The sequence below is a fragment of the Oncorhynchus kisutch genome, linkage group LG11 (genome assembly GCF_002021735.2).
Source record: "Oncorhynchus kisutch isolate 150728-3 linkage group LG11, Okis_V2, whole genome shotgun sequence".
Taxonomy (NCBI): Eukaryota; Metazoa; Chordata; class Actinopteri; order Salmoniformes; family Salmonidae; genus Oncorhynchus; species Oncorhynchus kisutch.
The window spans coordinates 60,322,200-60,342,442 of NC_034184.2; the positions used below are offsets into that span (position 1 = coordinate 60,322,200).

General features: G+C 43.9%; 1 protein-coding gene across 2 annotated transcripts; it reads right to left on the bottom strand.

The window, feature by feature from the left end:
* Positions 1-174: 174 nt before the first annotated feature.
* On the bottom strand, positions 175-19,638 carry LOC109899493 (macrophage mannose receptor 1). Of its 2 annotated transcripts, none has more exons than XM_031835990.1 (30): positions 19,441-19,638; positions 18,195-18,596; positions 17,679-17,852; positions 16,689-16,844; positions 14,777-14,890; positions 14,499-14,642; positions 13,931-14,113; positions 12,984-13,141; positions 12,599-12,715; positions 12,304-12,419; positions 12,024-12,172; positions 10,153-10,352; positions 9,853-9,968; positions 9,663-9,744; positions 9,295-9,439; positions 9,012-9,050; positions 8,567-8,730; positions 5,848-5,912; positions 5,518-5,618; positions 5,213-5,352; positions 4,855-4,963; positions 4,349-4,521; positions 3,918-4,023; positions 3,455-3,687; positions 2,514-2,679; positions 2,184-2,336; positions 1,841-1,957; positions 1,300-1,461; positions 1,122-1,154; positions 175-842 (listed from the first exon to the last, which is right to left on the bottom strand). In XM_031835990.1, the coding sequence occupies exons 1-30, from the start codon at positions 19,508-19,510 to the stop codon at positions 607-609; spliced, it is 4,323 nt and encodes a 1,440-aa protein (XP_031691850.1). In that variant the 5' UTR covers positions 19,511-19,638; the 3' UTR covers positions 175-606. The 2 variants fall into 2 exon arrangements, with proteins under 2 accessions (XP_031691850.1, XP_031691849.1); XM_031835989.1 differs by having other exon boundaries at positions 13,931-14,116.
* Positions 19,639-20,243: the final 605 nt, after the last annotated feature.

Consider the following 20,243-nt stretch of genomic DNA (forward strand, 5'->3'; position numbering starts at 1 on the left):
AATAACCTCTTTAATCTGCCTCTTAGTGATGATAGCTGTGTTTAAGTGTACCTCAATTACTGTATATAGTTCCAGAAATTGTGTATTAACCCCCTAAATGCACCTGGATTCAGTATGTATTGATTTAGCATGCAATGTGTGAGAAGTGTGAGTAAGAGTATAAGGTCAAAGACATTTGTTTCAAAACTTTATTTCTCTCTCTTTGAGCATATATTTACAATATAACTTGGCAAAAACAAAGCAAAGTACAGTGGTTGTATTTTGAACTTTAGTTTCACCAAATAAATCTATACAAGGCTCCTCTAAACCAAACAAAATGACTGTTGTTGATTCTATAATTTGTGCAGGGGTTGCATATGCAATCTTAGCTGTACATCTGGACTGTATCCTTGACAACTGATGCTGATATGCACAAAGTGCATATAATTTTCACCCATTATTTACAGAGCAAGAAAATTAACAAAGATAGTACGTGAATGGTTTCAGATTTAGTTGCAATCTCAGAATGGGTAGGCCTTAACACCAGCAGCATGCTTTTGGGGTATTTTTCATATCAAAACTTGTCTCAAAAGTGTTTTCACTTGTTGGTGGTTCTTTGTGTCCTGTCTAAGCTGTTTCGTTCTGCTCTATGTTGGCCACCAGGCCCTTGGTGTCCACAGTGGCTGTTGGGCGGATAGGGTTGTTGAAGTACAAGGTGTTGTCGAAAGTACACTCTCCCAGGACGGGGGTAGGTATCCGTTTGCGGAGTAGGAAGGCTCCGAGTCCTACCACTGTGATTATCACCAAGACGACTGCCACAGCGATGCCGGCATAACCATGGGGAGCTTCCTCCACTAGGGGAGCTAGAAGAAAGGAAGTCACAGTGTTATTGGCAAAATTATTGGTGGGATTGGTTTTAGGCCCTATATAATGTTCAGACATGTGGAGTAGAGTGAAGTTGCCCCTAGACGCTGATCTTGGATCAGTTTTGCATTTTCTCCACTAATGGTTATGGATTGGGTGAGGGGAAACTGATCCCAGGACTATGCCCTGGAGCAAGAAAAGCATTGATTTGACTGTCAAAACTGATCAAATGTTTCATTCTTTACGCTAACCAATTATATCTGCTGTGAGATACTCACCAGCAACTGGTTGCTTCTCTGTTGGTGTGATGACTGCAAAAGAAAGAGATAAAGTTGTTCATAAAACATAATTGCAAGACAATTCTAAGCTGATACAACAAACACAGGATTTCTTGAATAATGACACTGATATCATCCCATCTTAAATACTTGAATCTGTCAGCTGAGTCCGACTCACCTTTGGCTGTTTTGCAGATGTACGACTTGTACCGGTTGCAGCTGTTAGTGCTCCACAGACCACTATCAGACTGGATCTCCACACATTGTTCTCCACTCTTTGGCATCCCTTGTTTCCAGTTGGTATAGTCCACCACACTGTTGTCAATCCACATCCAGTCACCTGGAACAAGAACAATGGGTCAAACCTATATCCTTTGACATGGGTGATTCATTGCCATTGAACAACTATAAATCGATAAACATGGTTGTGAAGAAACGCAAGACGTGGGTTCCCTTCAGGGGTTACTGCTATGCCTTCCTCAATTCTGTGGTGGACAACTGGGCCCACGCCACTGTGGAGATCACCAGGTCAGACAAGGCATTTACTCCATTGGTTGTGAAATTGGGACATAATCTTAGAATTGCAAGGTACTGTACTTGCCAAATTCGGGTAATTCCGGTAATTGTCCGGTAATTTTTCCTGAATTCCTTGGTTTTCCAGAAATCCTGTTTGGGAATTTGGGTAAATGTCGCTGAATTTTGTAACTGTAGGTACTGACCTTCGTGGCTCTTGTGCATGCCAATCCAGAATGACTTGGATCCGTCCTGCAGTAGCTCAAGGTTCTTCTGGATGAAGCTGGCCTCCAAGGGATCCTCGACACTCACCAGGGATGCTCCTGTTGTCAGAGAAACTTACTACACGTATTCATCATCATCACCATCAATCACTTTGAATTTCTTGCATTCAATTCATGAATATGTTCATATGCTCTACATTCAATTAAGACATTGGGTATGTCTCAAATAGCACCCCATTTCCTATGTAGTGTACTACATGCCGTTTGGGACGCTATTCCATTGTGGTCTGAATGACAGTTGGTATAAAGGAGGTGAAGTGTGTACCCATTCGGAGACATTCCACAGTGGCGTGGGCCCAGTTGTCCACCACAGAGTTGAGGAAGGCGTAGCAGTAACCCCTGAAGGGAACCCACGTCTTGCGTTTCTTGGGCTGGGGGCAGTTGCCAGGGAGCTGAGGGGGCTGGCTGGGGGCTATGTCTTTAAAAGAGGCCAGAGAAGTTCACATACTGAAGTTGATGTACATGAGATGTATATGGTCAATGTCGGCAAAACTGATACATTACTGCATACAACACTTTTAAAAGACACACTTTTGGATTGATCAAGCATTAAACACAGACATTGTGGGTAAATGGAGTAAAGGCCTTGTCTGACCTGGTGATCTCTTGCACAGTGAGGAGTAGGTGTTACTACAGTCGCCTGTCTTCCACTTGGCGTCTGTATCCATGTAAACACAGGCCATATTGTTCTTTGGCTCATCTTCACCCCATTTGGTGTAAGATAGAGGCCAGTTATCCACCCACTTAAAATGCCCTTCAGTCTGAGAGACAGAGACAAAGACAACAAAACACAATGGGGGCAAGGTCCAGCTGAAAACTTACAGGTTTAAAAACACAAAACCGCTTTGGTTTCTTAAATTAACACGTCAGAGTAGGAGATCCAATGGATAACAGTGGGAGATCATATCAATGCTAAGTCCTCTTTGGAGCTACACTAGCTCTTAAACCAAAGCCAGAGTCCTAAAAACTAGGTCATTTTTTTACATGCTGTGACTTGTAAAAATGAATTTTAAGATTGTACATTTATTTAACTATGCAAGTCAGTTAAGAACAAATTCTTATTTTCATTGACGTCCTAGGAATAGTGGGTTAACTGCCTTGTTCAGGGGCAGATAACAGATTTATACCTTGTCATCTCGGGGAGTCGATCTTGCAACCTTTCGGTTATGAGTCCAACGCTCTAACCACTAGGCTACACTGCCGCCCCAAGATCACAAAGCTCCATAATTATAATTAGTCTGATCAACATATTGTTTAGAATATTTAGTCTCTGTAACCCAAATGATTGGCATAGAGCAATGTCAGTACCATAGCAGGCTAGCGGTTAGAGCGTTGGACCAGTAACCGGTAGGTTACTGACAAGGTACAAATCTGTTGCTCTGCGCCCGAGCAAGGCAGTTAACTCCCAGGTTCCGTGGATGTCGATTAAGGCACCTCTCTGATTCAGAGGGGTTGGGTTAAATGCAGAAGACACATTTCAGTTAAATACATTCAGCTGGACAACTGACTAGGTGTCCCACTTTCCTCCTCTTTTACCAAATTGTTGTTGAGGCCAATCCACACGGGCCCATTGTATTTTTGGATCTGCATTGTGATGAAGGCCTGGGTGATGGGGTTCAGGATGCTAGCCATCTCTGCATCGTCTGCTTTACATTGCCTCTGGGCCTCGTCCCAGTTCATCTTCTGGACCACCAGTTTGAAGGAGTCATTTCCCAGCTTGTAGAACGTCTTCGTTGACTCTGTGGTGGCAGGGACCACAATCTGAGAATCTGAAACCAAAGGAGACTTGTTGGAGGGGAACCTAAAGAGGGATACTCTATTGGACCACACACCGAAGAATTGGATTTGAACAGCCTCACTAGGGTTGTCGATTTCTGGAGGTTCTCCAGAAATGCTGCTTGGAGGATTCACGGATTTCTGGAAAACCTGGGGATTTTGAGAAAGTTACTGGAATTTTGCAAACCTAGAGCTGCCTCACTGAACTATGGCTTCTTCTCACCAATATTCCTTTTGCAGATGAAACCACGGGATACTAAGCAGTCCTCAACCTTCCACATTCCTGTCTGTTTTTGAGAGCTGCCCACCAGAACCACACAGTCAAACACCTGGAAGAGAGATTGGGAAGGAGATGAAAAGGTTAGATCCCTCTTCAGAATTCTCATTTGACTGGTTAAAGCCGTTTTGCATTTGGATTGATTGACAATAAGTCAATCAAAATCCCAAAGCCTAACATGTAAAGGTTCCCAAACCCAGATTGAAGGCGCAGTTCTGGATTAAAAATAATTCTCAATAAAGAATCTTCCTTGAAAGTAGATTTTAGTCTACCTACTTTCAAGGGGGATTCTCTATTCAGAACCATTTTTAATCTGTTTCCAGGAAGTCACTTAATCTGTGTTCAGCAAACAGTTATTTTTACTGTAAGTCTTGTACCTCTTCCATAAATGAATATCGTCCGTCTGGCACTGACGTTGGATGCCCTTTTGCCCAGTTGGTATAGGAAACCCCTCTCCCCTCCGTCCATAGGAAGCGCATCTCCCAGTTGATGTCGTTCAGACCTATCCAAATGTCCTGGGGATTCCCAAGCATCTGGGTGGTAAGGAATGCTGGGAGGAAGACCAGTCAGAACAATGAAGAGTCAGCAAGTGAATCCATATATACTGTTTACATAAAAATATTTATCAACCCCTGTTCCATTGGTTAGCATTTCAATTATTTGTTAACCAATGTCTATAAGATTTCTTGTTGCATGCTTATAATTGCACAAATCCTCAATATAATTGAACACACAAAATTTGACAGAATTTTAATAGCATGGTTTTATGCTAAATTACTTTTAGAGAATTTCAATGTTCATTCTATTTCATTCTACCTTGGGCAATGCCAATGTCTCAGGTAGCTTTAGCAGTGAGGTGTAAAGGGATAGACTTCTCACCCACCTTGCTCTTTCTCGCTGAGGACAGAGGCCAGGTTCCCTCCCTGGTTAATGCAGTAGGTTCTGGCCTCCTGCCACGGCTTCTTATCACTGTCTCCAATGAATTTGTAGCACTGTGGAAACATGATGCATCATAGTAGTGCACTATGAGGGGAATAAGGTGCCATTTGGGATGGAGGCAATGACTCAACTCTCCACACACACATCATCACTCGGGACTTGATTTTTTTCCTTGACACATGATAAGGAAAGTAGTTTGTGTGAGGTTTTCTCTCCTGGTGCACCATACAGTTATACAGTATGTAGCCTACGGTATGATTTTATAGTATGTGGTGGTGGTACTGTAGTAGTGTAGCAGTTACCTTCCCCTGGAAAGCAATCCATTCTGGGACACAACCTCCCTTGGGTACAGTGGTGGGGGCCATGGTCGTGTTAGTGAAACTGGTGGTTCTTTTACAAATGGAGGCCAGCTCTACGCCACAGTTGATGTCATTCCAGTACCCTAGAGATGCAGAGAAACAAAGAGACACAACCCGATATAGACCCAGCTTACAAAATGACATCCTGGGAGCGTCCCCTGAATGTTAGTGAAAGTCCCATGGACGTTGCAGTATGACAACACTGTAACGAGAGCATAACTGCTAAATCCCTCTGGAATTAGACGTACCCATACTCTTGTATATTGTCACACAGTTCTCATCGTTGTTGGCGAAGTTGGGTTCGTTTTGATCCCACGCGGTAAACACAACAGGAGACCCATCCAACCAGCTGAAACATACAGTACACAAACCCAGTCTGAACTGTGAGCATCTATTCAATCAACTACACACCTTGAAAGCACACGTTTCTCCACTCGGCAGAGAAGCACAGATTTCAGGCATGTTCACTGGACTGTGACAAACAAAACATGCTCATGCACAAATATCTCTGAAAAGAGGTGGTAGGACTTCAGGTTGTTTTAAATGTCCAGGCAACAGTCAACAGTCATTTTACATACCTAAAAGACTTATCCAAACCAACGGTCATTCCAATGTAATATTGTCCCTCGGATCCTCTAGATATCTGGAAAAAAGTTGCAACTCTTTGAGGAAACAACCATTTCTAGATTGAACATTTCAGTGACACTTGTTGTCATCCTGTCATCCTGTGTAAAATCCTCTCTTTATCAGATCCCAAGAACCAAAGCTTTTCAGACATCACAGGACTGCATATACACAAATATAAACACAACATGTAAAGTTTTGGTCTCATGTTTCATGAGCTGAAATAAAAGATCCCAGAAATGTTCAGCAACGTACAAAAAAGCTTATTTCTCTCAATTTTAGTGTACACATTTGTTTACATCCCTGTTAGTGAGCATTTCTCCTTTGTCAAGATAATCCATCCACCAGGTAGGTGTGGCATATCAAGAAGCTGATCAAACAGTGTGATCATTATACAGGTGCACCTTGTGGTGGGGACAATGAAAAGGCCACTCTAAAATGTGCAGTTTTGTCATACAACCCAATGCCACAGATGTCTCAAGTTTTGAGGGAACGTGCAATTAGCATGCTGACTCCAGGAATGTTCACCAGAGCTGTTGCCAGATCATTGAATATTCAGTTCTCTACAATATGCCGCCTCCAATGTCATTTTAGAGAATGACGTCCAACCGACGTCACAACTGCAGACTACGTGTATGGCGTCTTGTGGGTGAGACAACAATGTGAAGAGAGTGCACTATGGTGGCGGCGGGTTTATTATGGTATGGGCAGGCATAAGCTACAGACAACGAACACAATTGCATTTTATAGACTGTGACGATATCCTGAGGCCCATCACCTCATGTTTCAGCATGATAATGCAAGGCCCAATGTTGCAAGGATCTGTACACAATTCCTGGAAGCTGAAAATGTCCCAGTTCTTCCATGGCCTACATACTCACCAGTTATGTCACCATTTGAGCATGTTTGGGATGCTCTGGATCAACTTGTTCAACAGCCAGTTCCAGTTCTTGCCAATATCCAGCAACTTCGCACAGCCATTGAAGAGGAATGGGACAACATTCCATCAGCCTGATCACCTCTATGCGAAGGAAATGCGTCATGCTGCATGAGGCAAATGGTGGGCACACCAGATACTGACTGGTATTCTGATCCACGCCCCTACATTTTTTCAAGGTATCTGTGACCAATAGATTCAAATCAGTATTCCCAGTGATGTGAAATCCATAGATTAGGGCCTAATTCATGTATTTAATCGACAGATTTACTTACAGTACCAGTCAAGTTTGGACACACCTACTCATTCAAGGGTTTTTCTTTATTTTTACTGTTTTCTACTTTTTGAATAATAGTGAAGACATCAACACATATGAAATAACACATATGGAATCATGTAGTAACCAAAAAAGTTTTAAACAAATCTAAATATATTTTATATTTGAGATTCTTCAAAGTAGCCACCCTTTGCCTTGATGACATCTTTGCACACTGTTGTCATTCTCTCAACCAGCTTCATGAGGTAGTCACCTGGGATGCATTTCAATTAACGAGGTGTGCCTTGTAACAAGTTCAGATGTGGAATTTATTTCCTTCTTAATTAATACATTTGAGCTAATCAGTTGTGTTGTGACAAGGTAGGGGTGGTATACAGAAGATAGCCCTATTTGGTAAAAAAACAAGTAAGTATTATGGCAAGAACAGCTCAAATAACCAAAGAGAAACGACAGTCCATCATTACTTTACGACATGATAGACAGTCAATTCGGAAAATAAATTTTTGTCCAAATAAATGCTTCACAGAGTTCAAGTAACAGACACATCTCAACATCAACTGTTCAGAGGAGACTGTGTGAATCAGGCCTTCATGGTAGAATTACTACAAAGAAACCACTACTAAAGGACAATAATAATAAGAAGAGATTGATTTGGGCCAAGAAACACAAGCAATGGTCATTAGACCGGTGGAAATCTGTCCTTTGGTCTGATGAGACCAACCGCCGTATCTTTGTGAGACGCAGAGTATGTGAACGGATGATCCTCATATGTGTGGTTCCCAGCATGAAGCATGGAGGGGGAGGTGTAATGGTACTTTGTTGATGACACTGTTGGTTATTTATTTAGAATTCAAGGCACACTCAACCAGCATGGCTACCACAGCATTCTGCAGCGATACGCCATCTCATCTGGTTTGCGCTTAGTGGGACTCTCATTTGTTTTTCAACAGAACAATGACCCAAAACACTCCTCCAGGTTGTGTAAGGGCTATTTGACCAAGAAGGAGAGGGATGGAGTGCTGCATCAGATGACCTGGCCTCCACAATCACCCGACCTCAACCCAATTGAGATGGTTTGGGATGAGTTGGACCACAGAGTGAAGGAAACACAGCCAACAAGTTCTCAGCATATCTGGGACCTCCTTCAAGACTTGGAAAAGCGTTCCAGGTGAAGCTGGTTGAGAGAATGCCAAGAGTGTGCAAAGCTGTCATCAAGGCAAAAGGTGGCCACTTTAAAGAATCTCAAATATAAAATATATTTGGATTTGTTTAACACTTTTTTGGTTACTACATGATTCCATATGTGTTATTTCATAGTAGTGATGTGTATACTATTATTCTATTATGTAGAAAATAGTAAAAATAAAGAAAAAGTGTCCAAACATTTGACTGGTACTGTATATGAACTGACATTTTTTCATGTTGCATTTATATTTTTGTTCAGTATAGAAGCGTCTACCTGTTTCCATATAAACTTCCTCTCGCTCTCTGCAGTAATGACCACCAGATCACCAAAGTTCTTTTTACAGAATTCTCTCGCCTCGTCCATGGGGAGATTCTCAGTGTTGAAGAAATACTGAGTGTCGTTGTACTCAATCCAGCCGTCCTTTGTAGTGTTGTACACTGAAAAGGCATGTAAAAAAGGAGTACATTTCCTGTTAGGCATTTTTAATAGTACATTTTCACAGAGTACATTTTCTCTTAGTGTTTGTGTTGAACTATGCTTCGCAAACTAAATGATCGAAGAAGGTGTGCTATACATTATGTGCAGTGATTCATTTAACTTAAGGGAAAGGCCAAGAGCTTGAAGGAGAGCAGGGATAGTGAGAAGGAGGAAGTGGAGACAGGAAGTGGAGGAATGAGAAACAGGAAACTGGACATATTCCTAAGATCCTATGCATTACCTGGCTCAACTTGAGTGGGATGGGGCTTTGGGGTAACCCCTGTGGATACCAAAAAAGGTTTGGGTGAGCACATCTGCAAGGTTGAGGGTCAAAATTCTATGTTCATGAATAGTTTCATGACTGACATGAACTGCATGCCCATTGGGCACACACACTGGTTGAATCAATGTTGTTTAAACGTCATTTCAATGAAATGGCGTTGAACCAACGTGGAATAGATGTTGAATTGACGTCTGTGCCCAGTGGCCGGTGAAGTCAGTGCTCCAGATATGGTCTACTGTACCTTTGCGAATCTCGCAAATCCAGTCATTGTAGGCATCACAGTGTCGATCATTCCAGTGGCGTCCGTAGTAAAACTGGACCTCTGCGCATTTTTCGTTATCGTTGTAGTTGTTTGGTTCTCCAAATCCCCAATTCTCATAGCTGAACTGGAGAACAACATCGGAATAATGTTACACAGTAGCATTGTATGGTGTCCATATTAGCCTCAGGCTGAGGCTCTTCTTATATGAACACCATAGTACTGTATGAACTTTCATTCCCTTTAAAGACAATGACTGCAAATCAATGATTGAAACAAGAGTAGTGAGTAATAAACTACTTCTAAGGAGAAGGAATATCACAGCAAAGATGAGGTGGCAGGCTACTCACTGCTGATCCGTCAGCCCAGACGAAACCTGCGGAGGGATCCAGATTGCTGAGGCCAATCCAGGCTGCATCAGAGGAATGATACCTGAACAGAGAGAATGATTTTGACTTCAACCACAGACAGTGGTTAATAGGACCACACTGGTTTTGACTGATACTCATGAAAACAGAGACAGTTATGAGGATAACTTACGGAGAGCCGTTCAGGTCTGTGGCACTGTGAATGCTCATCAGATCCCCACCAATGGCCTTGCAGAATTCCCGCGCCTCTGACCATGACTTCTTGTTTTCAGTCTCTTTTCTGTGAAGCTTATTGAGGGGAGAGAAAATTATTATTGATGAATTATTAATTAATTATTAAAATAAAGGATTATCAATGATTTCATGCTCATTGATTAAATTATTGATAAAAACAATAACTATTCACTTAAATTCACTGATCAAAGTGTTTGTTTCACATACAGAACATGTACAGCATGTTCCCCAACTGTACCTTGTAACAGACATTCCTTTTAGCAGCAGGTGACCACCCAGAAGGACAGCTCAGTGCCGGGGTGGTGGGAGGGGTCATTGTTGATGTGACGCCCTCCGCCATTTTCTTACAGATGTACTTCTCCTTGTTGCTGCAGCTGACCACATCCCACAGTCCCGCAAACATTCCAGTTGTCATAGCTACGCAGCCTTGTTTTCTGTCTTTTTTCAAACACACAGAAAGTTGAGAAAAATTGAGTAGTTTAATTTGGTTCCAACATTTGCCATGCAGTTAAGGTGTGGCAGAAAGTAGTCCTCTAATACCGCCGTCGTCATACCAATGACAGTTCCTGCTACAATCTGTCACGCCCTGGCCGTAGATAGGCTTTTATTCTCTATTTTGGTTAGGCCAGGGTGTGACTAGGTTGGGCATCCTAGTTTCTTTATTTCTGGGCAAAGGCTGGAGAGTATTGGTGTCCAAGGGAGGAGATAGAGGCGGCGAAAGCAGAGCGGCGACAATACGAGGAGTTTGCACAGCGGAGCAGGCACGAGAGGCAGCCCCCCCAAAAATTGTGGGGGAGCACACGAGGAGATTGGCTGAGTCAGGTTGGAGACCTGAGCCAACTCCCCGTGCTTACCGTGGGGAGAGTGTGACTGGTCAGGCACCGTGTTATGCAGTGATGCGTACGGTGTCTCCAGTGCGCACTCATAGCCCGGTGTGCTATATTCCAGCTCCCCGCATCGGCCGGGCTAGAGTGGGCATACAGCCAGGACGGATGGTGCCGGCTCTGCGCACTGTGTCTCCGGTGCATCTGCACAGCCCAGTGTGTCCTGTGCTAGCACCCCGCAGTTGCCGAGCGAAAGTAACCATCCAGCCAGGACGGGTTGTGCCGGCTCTACGCTCGAGAACTCCAGTGCGCCTCCACGGCCCAGTGTATCCGGTGCCTGCAGTATGTCTCCCCAGCCTGGTGAGTCCTGTGCCTGCTCCCAGAACCAGGCCTCCTGTATGTTCCCCAGCCTGCTGAGTCCAGCCTGGTGAGCTCCACACACCAGGCTGCCTGTACGTCTCCTCACTCCAGTGATGATCCATGGCACAAAGCCTCCAGTGATGATCCATGGCACGAAGCCTCCAGTGGTGATCCATGGTATGAAGCCTCCAGTGACGATCCATGGCACGAAGCCTCCAGTGACGATTCATTGCACGAAGCCTCCAGCGACTGTCTCCAGTCCGGAGCCTCTAGTGACGGCCTCCAGTCCGGAGCTGCCAGCGAGGGTCCCCAGTCCTTGGCCTGCAGCGCGGGTCCCCAGTCCGGGGCCTGCAGCGAGGGTCCCCAGTCCAGAGGCGCCACCAAAGTGGGGGGAGACAGAGGTGGAGCGGGGTCTGCGTCCCGTACCAGAGCCGCCACCAAAGTAGATGCCCACCCGGACCCTCCCCTATAGAGTCAGGTTTTGCGGCGGGAGTCCGCACCTTTGGGGGGGGGGGGGGGGGGGGCATAGAGAGGCTTCTATTCTCTAATTTGGTTAGGCCAGGGTGTGACTAGTGTGGGCATTCTAGTTTCTTTATTTCTATGTATTCTGTTTCTATGTTTTGGCTGGGTTTGGTTCTCAATCAGGGACAGCTGTCTATCGTTGTCTCTGATTGGAAATTATACTTAGGCAGCCTGTTTTGCCACCTTAGTTGTGGGTAGTTGACTTTGGTAGTGGCCTGTATAGCCCTAGTAAGCTTCACGTTCGTATTGTTGTTTCTTGTTTTTGTTGGTGACATTCATAATAAAAATAAATGTACGCTCACCACGCTGCACCTTGGTCCGGTCATTTCCCTGACGACATTCGTGACACAATCGATCATCAGTTGCTACAATCAATCACCATTGTGGGAAAAGGACACTGTACCTGGCATGCCCACGTTGAAGTGGGTGAACTTGACCTCCGAACTGGAAGTCCACTTGAACGTGTCTATATCCGCCATGTTGGAAAGTCCAGTCCAGAAGTACTTCTCCGGCCTCAAACCCACCAAACTGACCAGGAAGGCATTTTCATACCTACAAACCAACCAACAAACACACACACGTTCAATCTGTTATCTGACTATTTATCTTGTCCAGGATATGAATCAAATAAGTGAGTCAAATATATCTTATCCTTATAAAATGGTCATGATGTGATACCGTACCTGTCAGCCACTTCCACCAGGATTGAGTCACTCCGCTGGCAGGTCTGCTTGGCCTCATCAAATGTTTTGGTTTCTGATCCAACGTTGTAGCAGTAAGAACCATACCGGATCCAGCCCTTGATGACAAAAATACAGAAACAATTATCCTCCTACTGGTGGATCTTTGTCAGTCAAGATGACACCATTCTAGTCCTTATCTAGAATCTTTTTCAAGCTTCCATTTCATGTGATATAATTCTGTATTCATTAGTTACTGTACTCTCCCTTTCAACAAACAGGAAATGACCTCACTCACCAGCTTACATCCTGGACTATCTTCCTCTGGGGCACCTGCCACCGGTTTGGTGGAGGCCTTTTTCTTACACATGTACCCGTAGGTCTTCTCACACAAATTATCAGCCCACTTCCCATCCTGTGAGAGAATATGGAGTCCACATTGTCACAATACCACATTTATTACTGCGTTGACACCAATGTTAAACGTTGTCATCATTGCCATTGTTAGCCGTAGCATTCAGCTAGTGTTCGCATTTATCTAGCGTCAGCATTTACCTAGCACTAGCATATAGCGAGTGTTAAGGTTAGTTATACAAAATCTGTGGTGTAAGCATTTAGCTAGCGTTAGTGTTAGCATTAGCATGAACCTAGTCTGTCCATTGAGGGACCAATGTGAATGTTACCTTTCCTCTGATCAGGACACAGTCCTCCTGGAGGTTGGCACCATGGGAGGGCTCCCCTGTCTGCCAGTGGCTGAATGTCACATGGGATCGGTCGGTCCACTCAAACAGCAGCGCGTTCCTTTGGTCGTTCAGGCCGATCCACAGCTCATCTGTGGCCGCTGAAGTCAAGCAGAAGGACATTAAGAGTCAGAGCCAGGAAGACAGTGATAAACACCTGATATACTTATCGTTGCCTTTGGCTGATCAAATTGACTGAGGTGACATTATTATAATTTAGCAGGAACCAGCAAATCAAGATGCAAGGAATTTTGCAGGTTATTCCAACAATGGGGGGCACTAAAGCTAAAGGAGGATTTACCAAAATAGGTAGAGATCTTAGAGGCCTCAAGATTTCAACAACACTGTGATGGGTTTGGTCGCCTATTCTTTTATACCTTAGCGACAAAGTTAGGTAAATTAGAAGCTTGTGTAGTGGAACGTTGTAAATAAAAAGGGAGTAATGAAGTGATCTACAGGACTTCAATGAGGACCAGCCAACGTTTTGATACAGGATGCAGTGGTGAGTATTAAAATTGTCACCTGTGATAAAGTGAAGGAAATTATGGTAGACGGCATCCAAACGTTTAAGACTAGTGGCTTCTGCAATCTGGTAAATGGTGTCACCATAGTCAAGAGCGGGCAGGAATATTGACGGTACAATCTGCTGCCTGCTATTTAGGGAGAAGCCAGATCTATTTTTTTTAAATACCTTTTTAACTAGCTCATCCGCATGCTTTTTAAACATCAACTCTTTGTCAATTCAAATACCCAGACTTTTATTGGGACACATCTCAGAATGGTTTTCAAAACTGATAGAAATGACAACCCATGAGAAAGATCATTGAAGTGCATAACAGATCTATCAGATATAGAGGTAATTGTAGCTACAACATGGATAGTGTACTCACTATATCCTGACTGAGATATGATGAAGCTTTGTTCTTCTATGTTGTGGATGCTGGCCAGGTCCCCTCCATCTTTGTGGCAGGCGGCCAGGGCATCCCTCCACATCTTCTTGGTACGTTGTAGGTAGTAGCAGTGGCCTGCATAGGGAATCCAGTGACTGGTGCAGAAGGTGGGCTGATCTTTTCCTACTGAGGGGGGTCAAAGTTCAATAGTCAGAGAGAAGGTAGAATGTCCAGAAAGTGGTAGACTGTAATGTTTTATCTGTTTGACCCAAACAACCTCTGGGTCCGTATTCATAATCTATCTCGGGGTGAGAGTGCTGATCTAGTATCAGCCCGCTCTGTCCATGTAACCTTATTCATTATAATCTAAAAAGCTAAACTGACACTAGTTCAGCACTCCTACTCTGAGACACTTAGTGAAGTTTGGCACTAATATATAAATGTTCAGTTTACCCTACCCTACACAACCTGACCTGGTGTTGTTAACCTTGTGTTGCATGGCATTTGAACTAAGTCAAAAATTGTGTGTAGGTCATGACTGTTATGTACTGTATGATTCAACTCTTACCTATAGGGGCAGAGGCCAGAGTAGTGGAGTTTCCTTTGCGACAGATATATCCCAGCTTCTTGGAACATTCATTGGTCTCCCATTTCGAGGCCTTGCCAGCATTCAGGGTTGCACAGCTGAGCCCGGGTTCAGTTGATGGATGTCCTTTTGTAAATATTGACCCATGTGTTTATTAATTGTTTTCCTGCAACATTGGAAGTCATAACATACTTGGACAACCTCAGTTGTTCCCTAGGCTGTAAAGTATAGTATGATGTGTTGCATGCAGTTGCACTCACCTGGGGCCCAGTTTAAATATCTGAATGGGTTTCCATTGCTCCACTGCCATCCAGCCTCAAAGTCTAGGCTATTCAGTCCAATCCACAGAGATGTGCCCAGGATATTGGTCAACCCTGCATTAATAAAAAGCATCACAATACATCCACGAGAGTAATGTAATATTCTTAATAAGGAATTGAATGTATCAGATTGATTTATCTCTAAATCAAGGTGAGGTTGTAGGTTAGACTGCATTGTAGGACTACATAGGTCTACATTGAAGGTTGTAGGTTAGACTACCATTCTGTTTACATCTGGCCCTTCTTTGGACACTGTGCTAACAAACCTCCAAACGAGCTTCAATGCTATACAACACGTCTTCCGTGGCCTCCAACTGCTTTTAAATGCTACTAAAACTAAGTGCATGTTCTTCAACCGATTGCTGCCTGCACCCTCCCGCCCGACCAGCATCACTACTCTGGACGGTTCTGTCCTAGAACATGTGGACAACTACAAATACCTAGGTATCTGGTTAGACTGTAAACCCTCTTTCCAGACTCACATTGAACATCTCCGATCCAAAATTAAATCTAGAATCGGCTTCCTTTTTCGCACCAAAGCCTGTTTCACTCATGCTGCCAAACATACCCTCGTAAAACTGACTATCCTAACGATCCTTGACTTTGGCAATTTAATTTACAAAATAGCCAGCTCACTGGTCACCATAGCAGCACCCACCCGTAGCACGAGCTCCAGCAGGTATAAAAGCACTGGTCATCCCCAAAACCGACACTTCCTTTGGCCGCCTTTCCTTCCAGTTCTCCGCTGCCAATGACTGGACGAATTGCAGAAATCTTTGAAGCTGGAGTCTTATATCTCCCTCTCTAACTTTAAGCATCAGCTGTCTGAGCAGCTTACCAATCACTGTACCTGTACACAGCCAATCTGTAAATAGCACAACCGACTACCTCATCCCCATAGTATTACTTACCCTCTTGCTCTTTTTCACCTCAGTATCTCTACTTGCACATCATCATGTGCACATCTTTCACTCCAGTGTTAATGCGAAAATTGTATTATTTTTTGCCTCTCGGACTATTTATTGCCTACCTCACTAATCTTCTACATTTGCACTCACTGTGCATATATTTTTCTATTTTATTTTATTTTGTGTTATTGACTGTATGTTTGTTTATGTGTAACTCTATGTTGTTGTTTCTGTCTCACTGCTTTGCTTTATCTTGGCAAGGTCACAGTTGTAAATGAGAACTTGTTCTCAACTGGCCTACCTGGTTAAATAAAGGTGACATTTTTTTTAAAAATGTAAAAAAATAGACTGGCCATAGCGCACTTTGGGCAAATGCCCTGGTCCATCTTCGGGCCGGTGTGTCAGAAATGCCTGGGCTGGTTCCTGGTCCCAGTCCTCCCTTGGACAACAGGTTAGACTATACCTCAGATGTAGTTCTGGCCAGGTCTGACTGTACATACCTCAGATGTAGGTCTGGCCAGGTCTGACTGTACATACCTCAGATGTAGGTCTGGCCAGGTCTGACTGTACATACCTCAGATGTAGGTCTGACCAGGTCTGACTGTACACACCTCAGATGTAGGTCTGACCAGGTCTGACTGTACATACCTGAGATGTAGGTCTGACCAGGTCTGACTGTACATACCTCAGATGTAGGTCTGACCAGGTCGGACTGTACATACCAGAGATGTAGGTCTGACCAGGTCTGACTGTACATACCTCAGATGTAGGTCTGACCAGGTCTGACTGTACATACCAGAGATGTAGGTCTGACCAGGTCTGACTGTACATACCTCAGATGTAGGTCTGACCAGGTCTGACTGTACATACCAGAGATGTAGGTCTGACCAGGTCTGACTGTACATACCTGAGATGTAGGTCTGACCAGGTCTGACTGTACATACCTGAGATGTAGGTCTGCTCGTGGAGCTCTACTATACTGAGCAGGTCGGCTCCTTGCTGCTGGCAACTCTTCCTCGCCTGGTGCCAGGTCAACACAGACTGGGTGTTCCTCTGGTACAGGACACCTGTCACTGGGTCACTGTCCCATCCTGAGGACGCTGAGGGGGACACGGAAACATTAGGACACACTTAAGGTGGGAAAAAGAAAGCATCAATAACAGTCCAAGAACTGAATCAAATAGTGTTCTGTTCTTCTCTATCACTTTCTGTCATGACAGAACTGCCCCTCATATCTGTAACTATGGTGGCAGTTCACCAGGAACTATAGTGAAAGGGGGCTTCCTTCCTTTTCCTGTCCCAGTTTTGGAGCTGTGTCAGGGGTAACACAGAAATGAGCTCCAGTCAGGATGGAAGGGTAAAGAGAAACAGAGCTGCGTCCACAGCTAGGGGAACTAGAGGATGTGTTTGTGTTTTTCTGTCAGGAGGTCAGAGACCAGATCTTTCAGCTCTGACCTGGCCAGTCCTGACCTCCAGCAAGGTCACGGAAAAATTCCATGTGTAGCCTCTGTTTTAATGAGGAATCTGTCCCTATCACAGGCTTGGCAGGGTGTTACGACATTGTTTGAATTGGATACCGTCCCCACATTTTAAACCCTGGTCGTTTGCCTTGTTTTTACAGACTCATCAGAGTCTAGTATAGAGTAGGCAACTCATATTAGAGGGTTGTGTACTCCCATGAGTCAAATTGATTTGACCTTTATTCATAAAGCATCCCTGACTAGGAGCGCTGATACAGGAACAGGTCCCCTCTTGTCCTTCTAATGTTGATCTGAAAGGCCAAACTGATCCTCAATCAGCACTCCTATTCTGAGATGCTTGATACATACGGCTCATGATTTTTTACAGGTGTCACCTGCTGACACTTTTCCTGATCACTGGAAAATGGCAGTAAATGACAAAAAACATAGCATGAATTGCGAGGCTTGACTCACATTTCGAGGGACAGAAGCCCCACTTCTTGGCTTTATTGTAATCTGTCTCTGTGGCGCACCAGAGCTGTCCATCTGAGCGCCCCTGCGGAGTGCACTCAGCATACCACTTCTCCCCAAACTGAAAGGGGAACTGGCAGGGACTTCCAAAGGCATTCCCCCCTAGTGTGAACACCTCTGATGAAGGGGACAAAACAGTTTGTTACATTTAACATTTCTGTAATGTAGCAGATGCTCTTATCCAGAGTGACTTACAGTGCATTCATCGTAGGATAGCTAGGCGGGACAACCACATACTGTATCTCAATCATAGTGCATTCTTCCTTAATAAAGTAGCTATCAGCTATCAGTCAGTGCTAGTAGGAAAAAAAATACATTGTTAACAGTATGAATCATCCCAGGTCAGACATTCATTCCCTGGCTTTAAGAAAGTTTATGACAACAGCATCTTACACTTCTGATTCCTACCTCCAATCTCCAACCTCCAGTAACAGTGAGTGTGTCTTGTAGCTTACTTACCTTGGTAGCCCTTGGAGCAGAGGTCTTTCTGAGTACCATACATCTTCCAACAGCTCCAAGACCCAGATCCCTGGTAGATCATCATATTCTTCTCGTTGCGGTTGCCATAGTTTAAGTGCAGCGCCTTGTCTTTGAGGCCGAACAGGGTCTCGTTCTTACACTGCCAGTACTGGAGCTCGCTCTTCTCATCACAGGGGAAGAGCAGCACCTTGACCCAGTCCTTCAGGTCCTGAGCCCCCAGGCAGAGCTTCAGGGAGATGCTGAGGAGACGAGACTGTGAGGCCCAGCGGAATTGCTGGTTCTGGGACGTGTGATCACAGGGAGCCACTGTGACTTGACTGGCGCTCACCGCCACCACACACTTGTTGTGATCCTGGTTGTAGATCAGGAAGGAGCTGCTGTCTGCAGCACGGGGGATAAGGTTCTTCTTATTTCTTATTTTTTGTATCTGTTTTTGTTCTACAGTACCTTGTTATTTTTAGTATTACATTGTTATTGATAACTGCATTGTTGGGGTTAGAGCTTTCAAGCAAGGCATTACACTGTACTTGCACATGTGACATTGATACTTGAAACTAAGGACAATGAAGTGATCTATCCAAGGTCTCATCCTTCTTTCAGGCTCTTACAGCTGTTCTCATAAACAGCACTGCAACGCTATTGAACTGTGACATTGTGTCTAATTGTACAGGAACTGTAATTTTAAAATACATAAAAATCACAACTTTTTAGTTCCAACTACAGTAAGTTGCATAAGAAGCCTGTGTATATAAATATACATTATTTTCTGTACTTACAGTTGTTATACCTGTTCACAGTGTTCAAATTATTTTCAGTCATTTTTAAGAACTCGCAGTGTATGTAAATACAATTGAAATACATGTGTTTTTAAGCCACTCAAAAAAATAGGCCACTTTAATATTTATATCTGAAAGCATCTAAAACACCTTAAAATATTCTAAACGTTATCCAGCTCGTCAAATGGTTCACTCGTGACTCCTGGAATAGATTCCATCACAATATATCTCGCAGTGTCTGCCAATGAAGCAAAACTTACTGAAGGACCTAGAAATTCTGGATATATATCTTACCAGTCTACAAAAATATTGTTACTTTCTAACAGCCTCAACCTTGTCTTCTGTTTATTGGTAAAGCATATCAACAAATATAATTTGTAACACTTTCATTATACAGAATGCTTAACCATTGCATGAAACCAATTAAAGTGGAATAAAACCCTACATACCTATCTCAGCAGTGCAGCAGAGAGCATGCATAAGGCACAGGAGCACAGCGAGGGATGGACTGGATGCCATCGTAGCTAGTGCAAGGTTTGCTATCCCAGGACGAAAAAGGTGGTGTAAAGTAGCTGTACAGACCAGAGAGGAGAGAGGGATCTGGCTGTGGCTGTGGTGTATTCAGGTGTCTCTCATGGAAGAACAGTGACACAGACACATGAATGCTGCCCCCTTAATGCAGCCAATGTGTATCCTGTCACATGGGTTGGCGGGGGGTCGGCCAAAACCACTGACACCAGGAGAGGAGAGGGGAAGGAGGAAATGTGCAGCCACTATTCATTCACTTATCAGGAGCACACAGGGGACGAGAAGAGCCACAGGTCTGAGATCAGCCCGAGCATCAATGAGCCAAGCCTCACTCACTTTGATTGGATAAAGTCAAACAAGGACCAGCTCTCAGGGCAACTCTCTATGGACGATCTGTAAAATCTAAATACATCAGAGGTTCGTCTTTTAAAGAATATGGTAGAAGTCCTTTTGATGACTGAGGAACATCCTTAATTTCACAATATTCCATGCAAGAGACCTTTTGCGCCCCTATTTTAAGTAGAAATTGTGCAACAATATTGCATTTTAAAAGCCTGTTATATTAAATGAAGTGCCCTTTAATATAGACCACATGGATAATACTGTAACGGCGTTCTTCGTTTGTTGAAAGAGAGTCGGACCGAAATGCAGCGTGGTGGTTACTCATGTTCTTTAATGAAGAAAAACAGAACGATACATGAAATAACTGATAAATACAAAACAA

What these genes read in the sequence shown, in the direction of transcription:
- LOC109899493 (XM_031835989.1), bottom strand. Translation starts at nt 19,510, where the DNA reads ATGGCATCCAGTCCATCCCTCGCTGTGCTCCTGTGCCTTATGCATGCT. An exon ending in CATCTGCAAAACAGCCAAAG is followed by an intron (nt 1,155 to 1,299) that starts GTGAGTCGGACT and finishes TTTCTTTTGCAG; the next exon opens with TCATCACACCAACAGAGAAG. An exon ending in AGAGAAGCAACCAGTTGCTG is followed by an intron (nt 843 to 1,121) that starts GTGAGTATCTCA and finishes CCTTTCTTCTAG; the next exon opens with CTCCCCTAGTGGAGGAAGCT.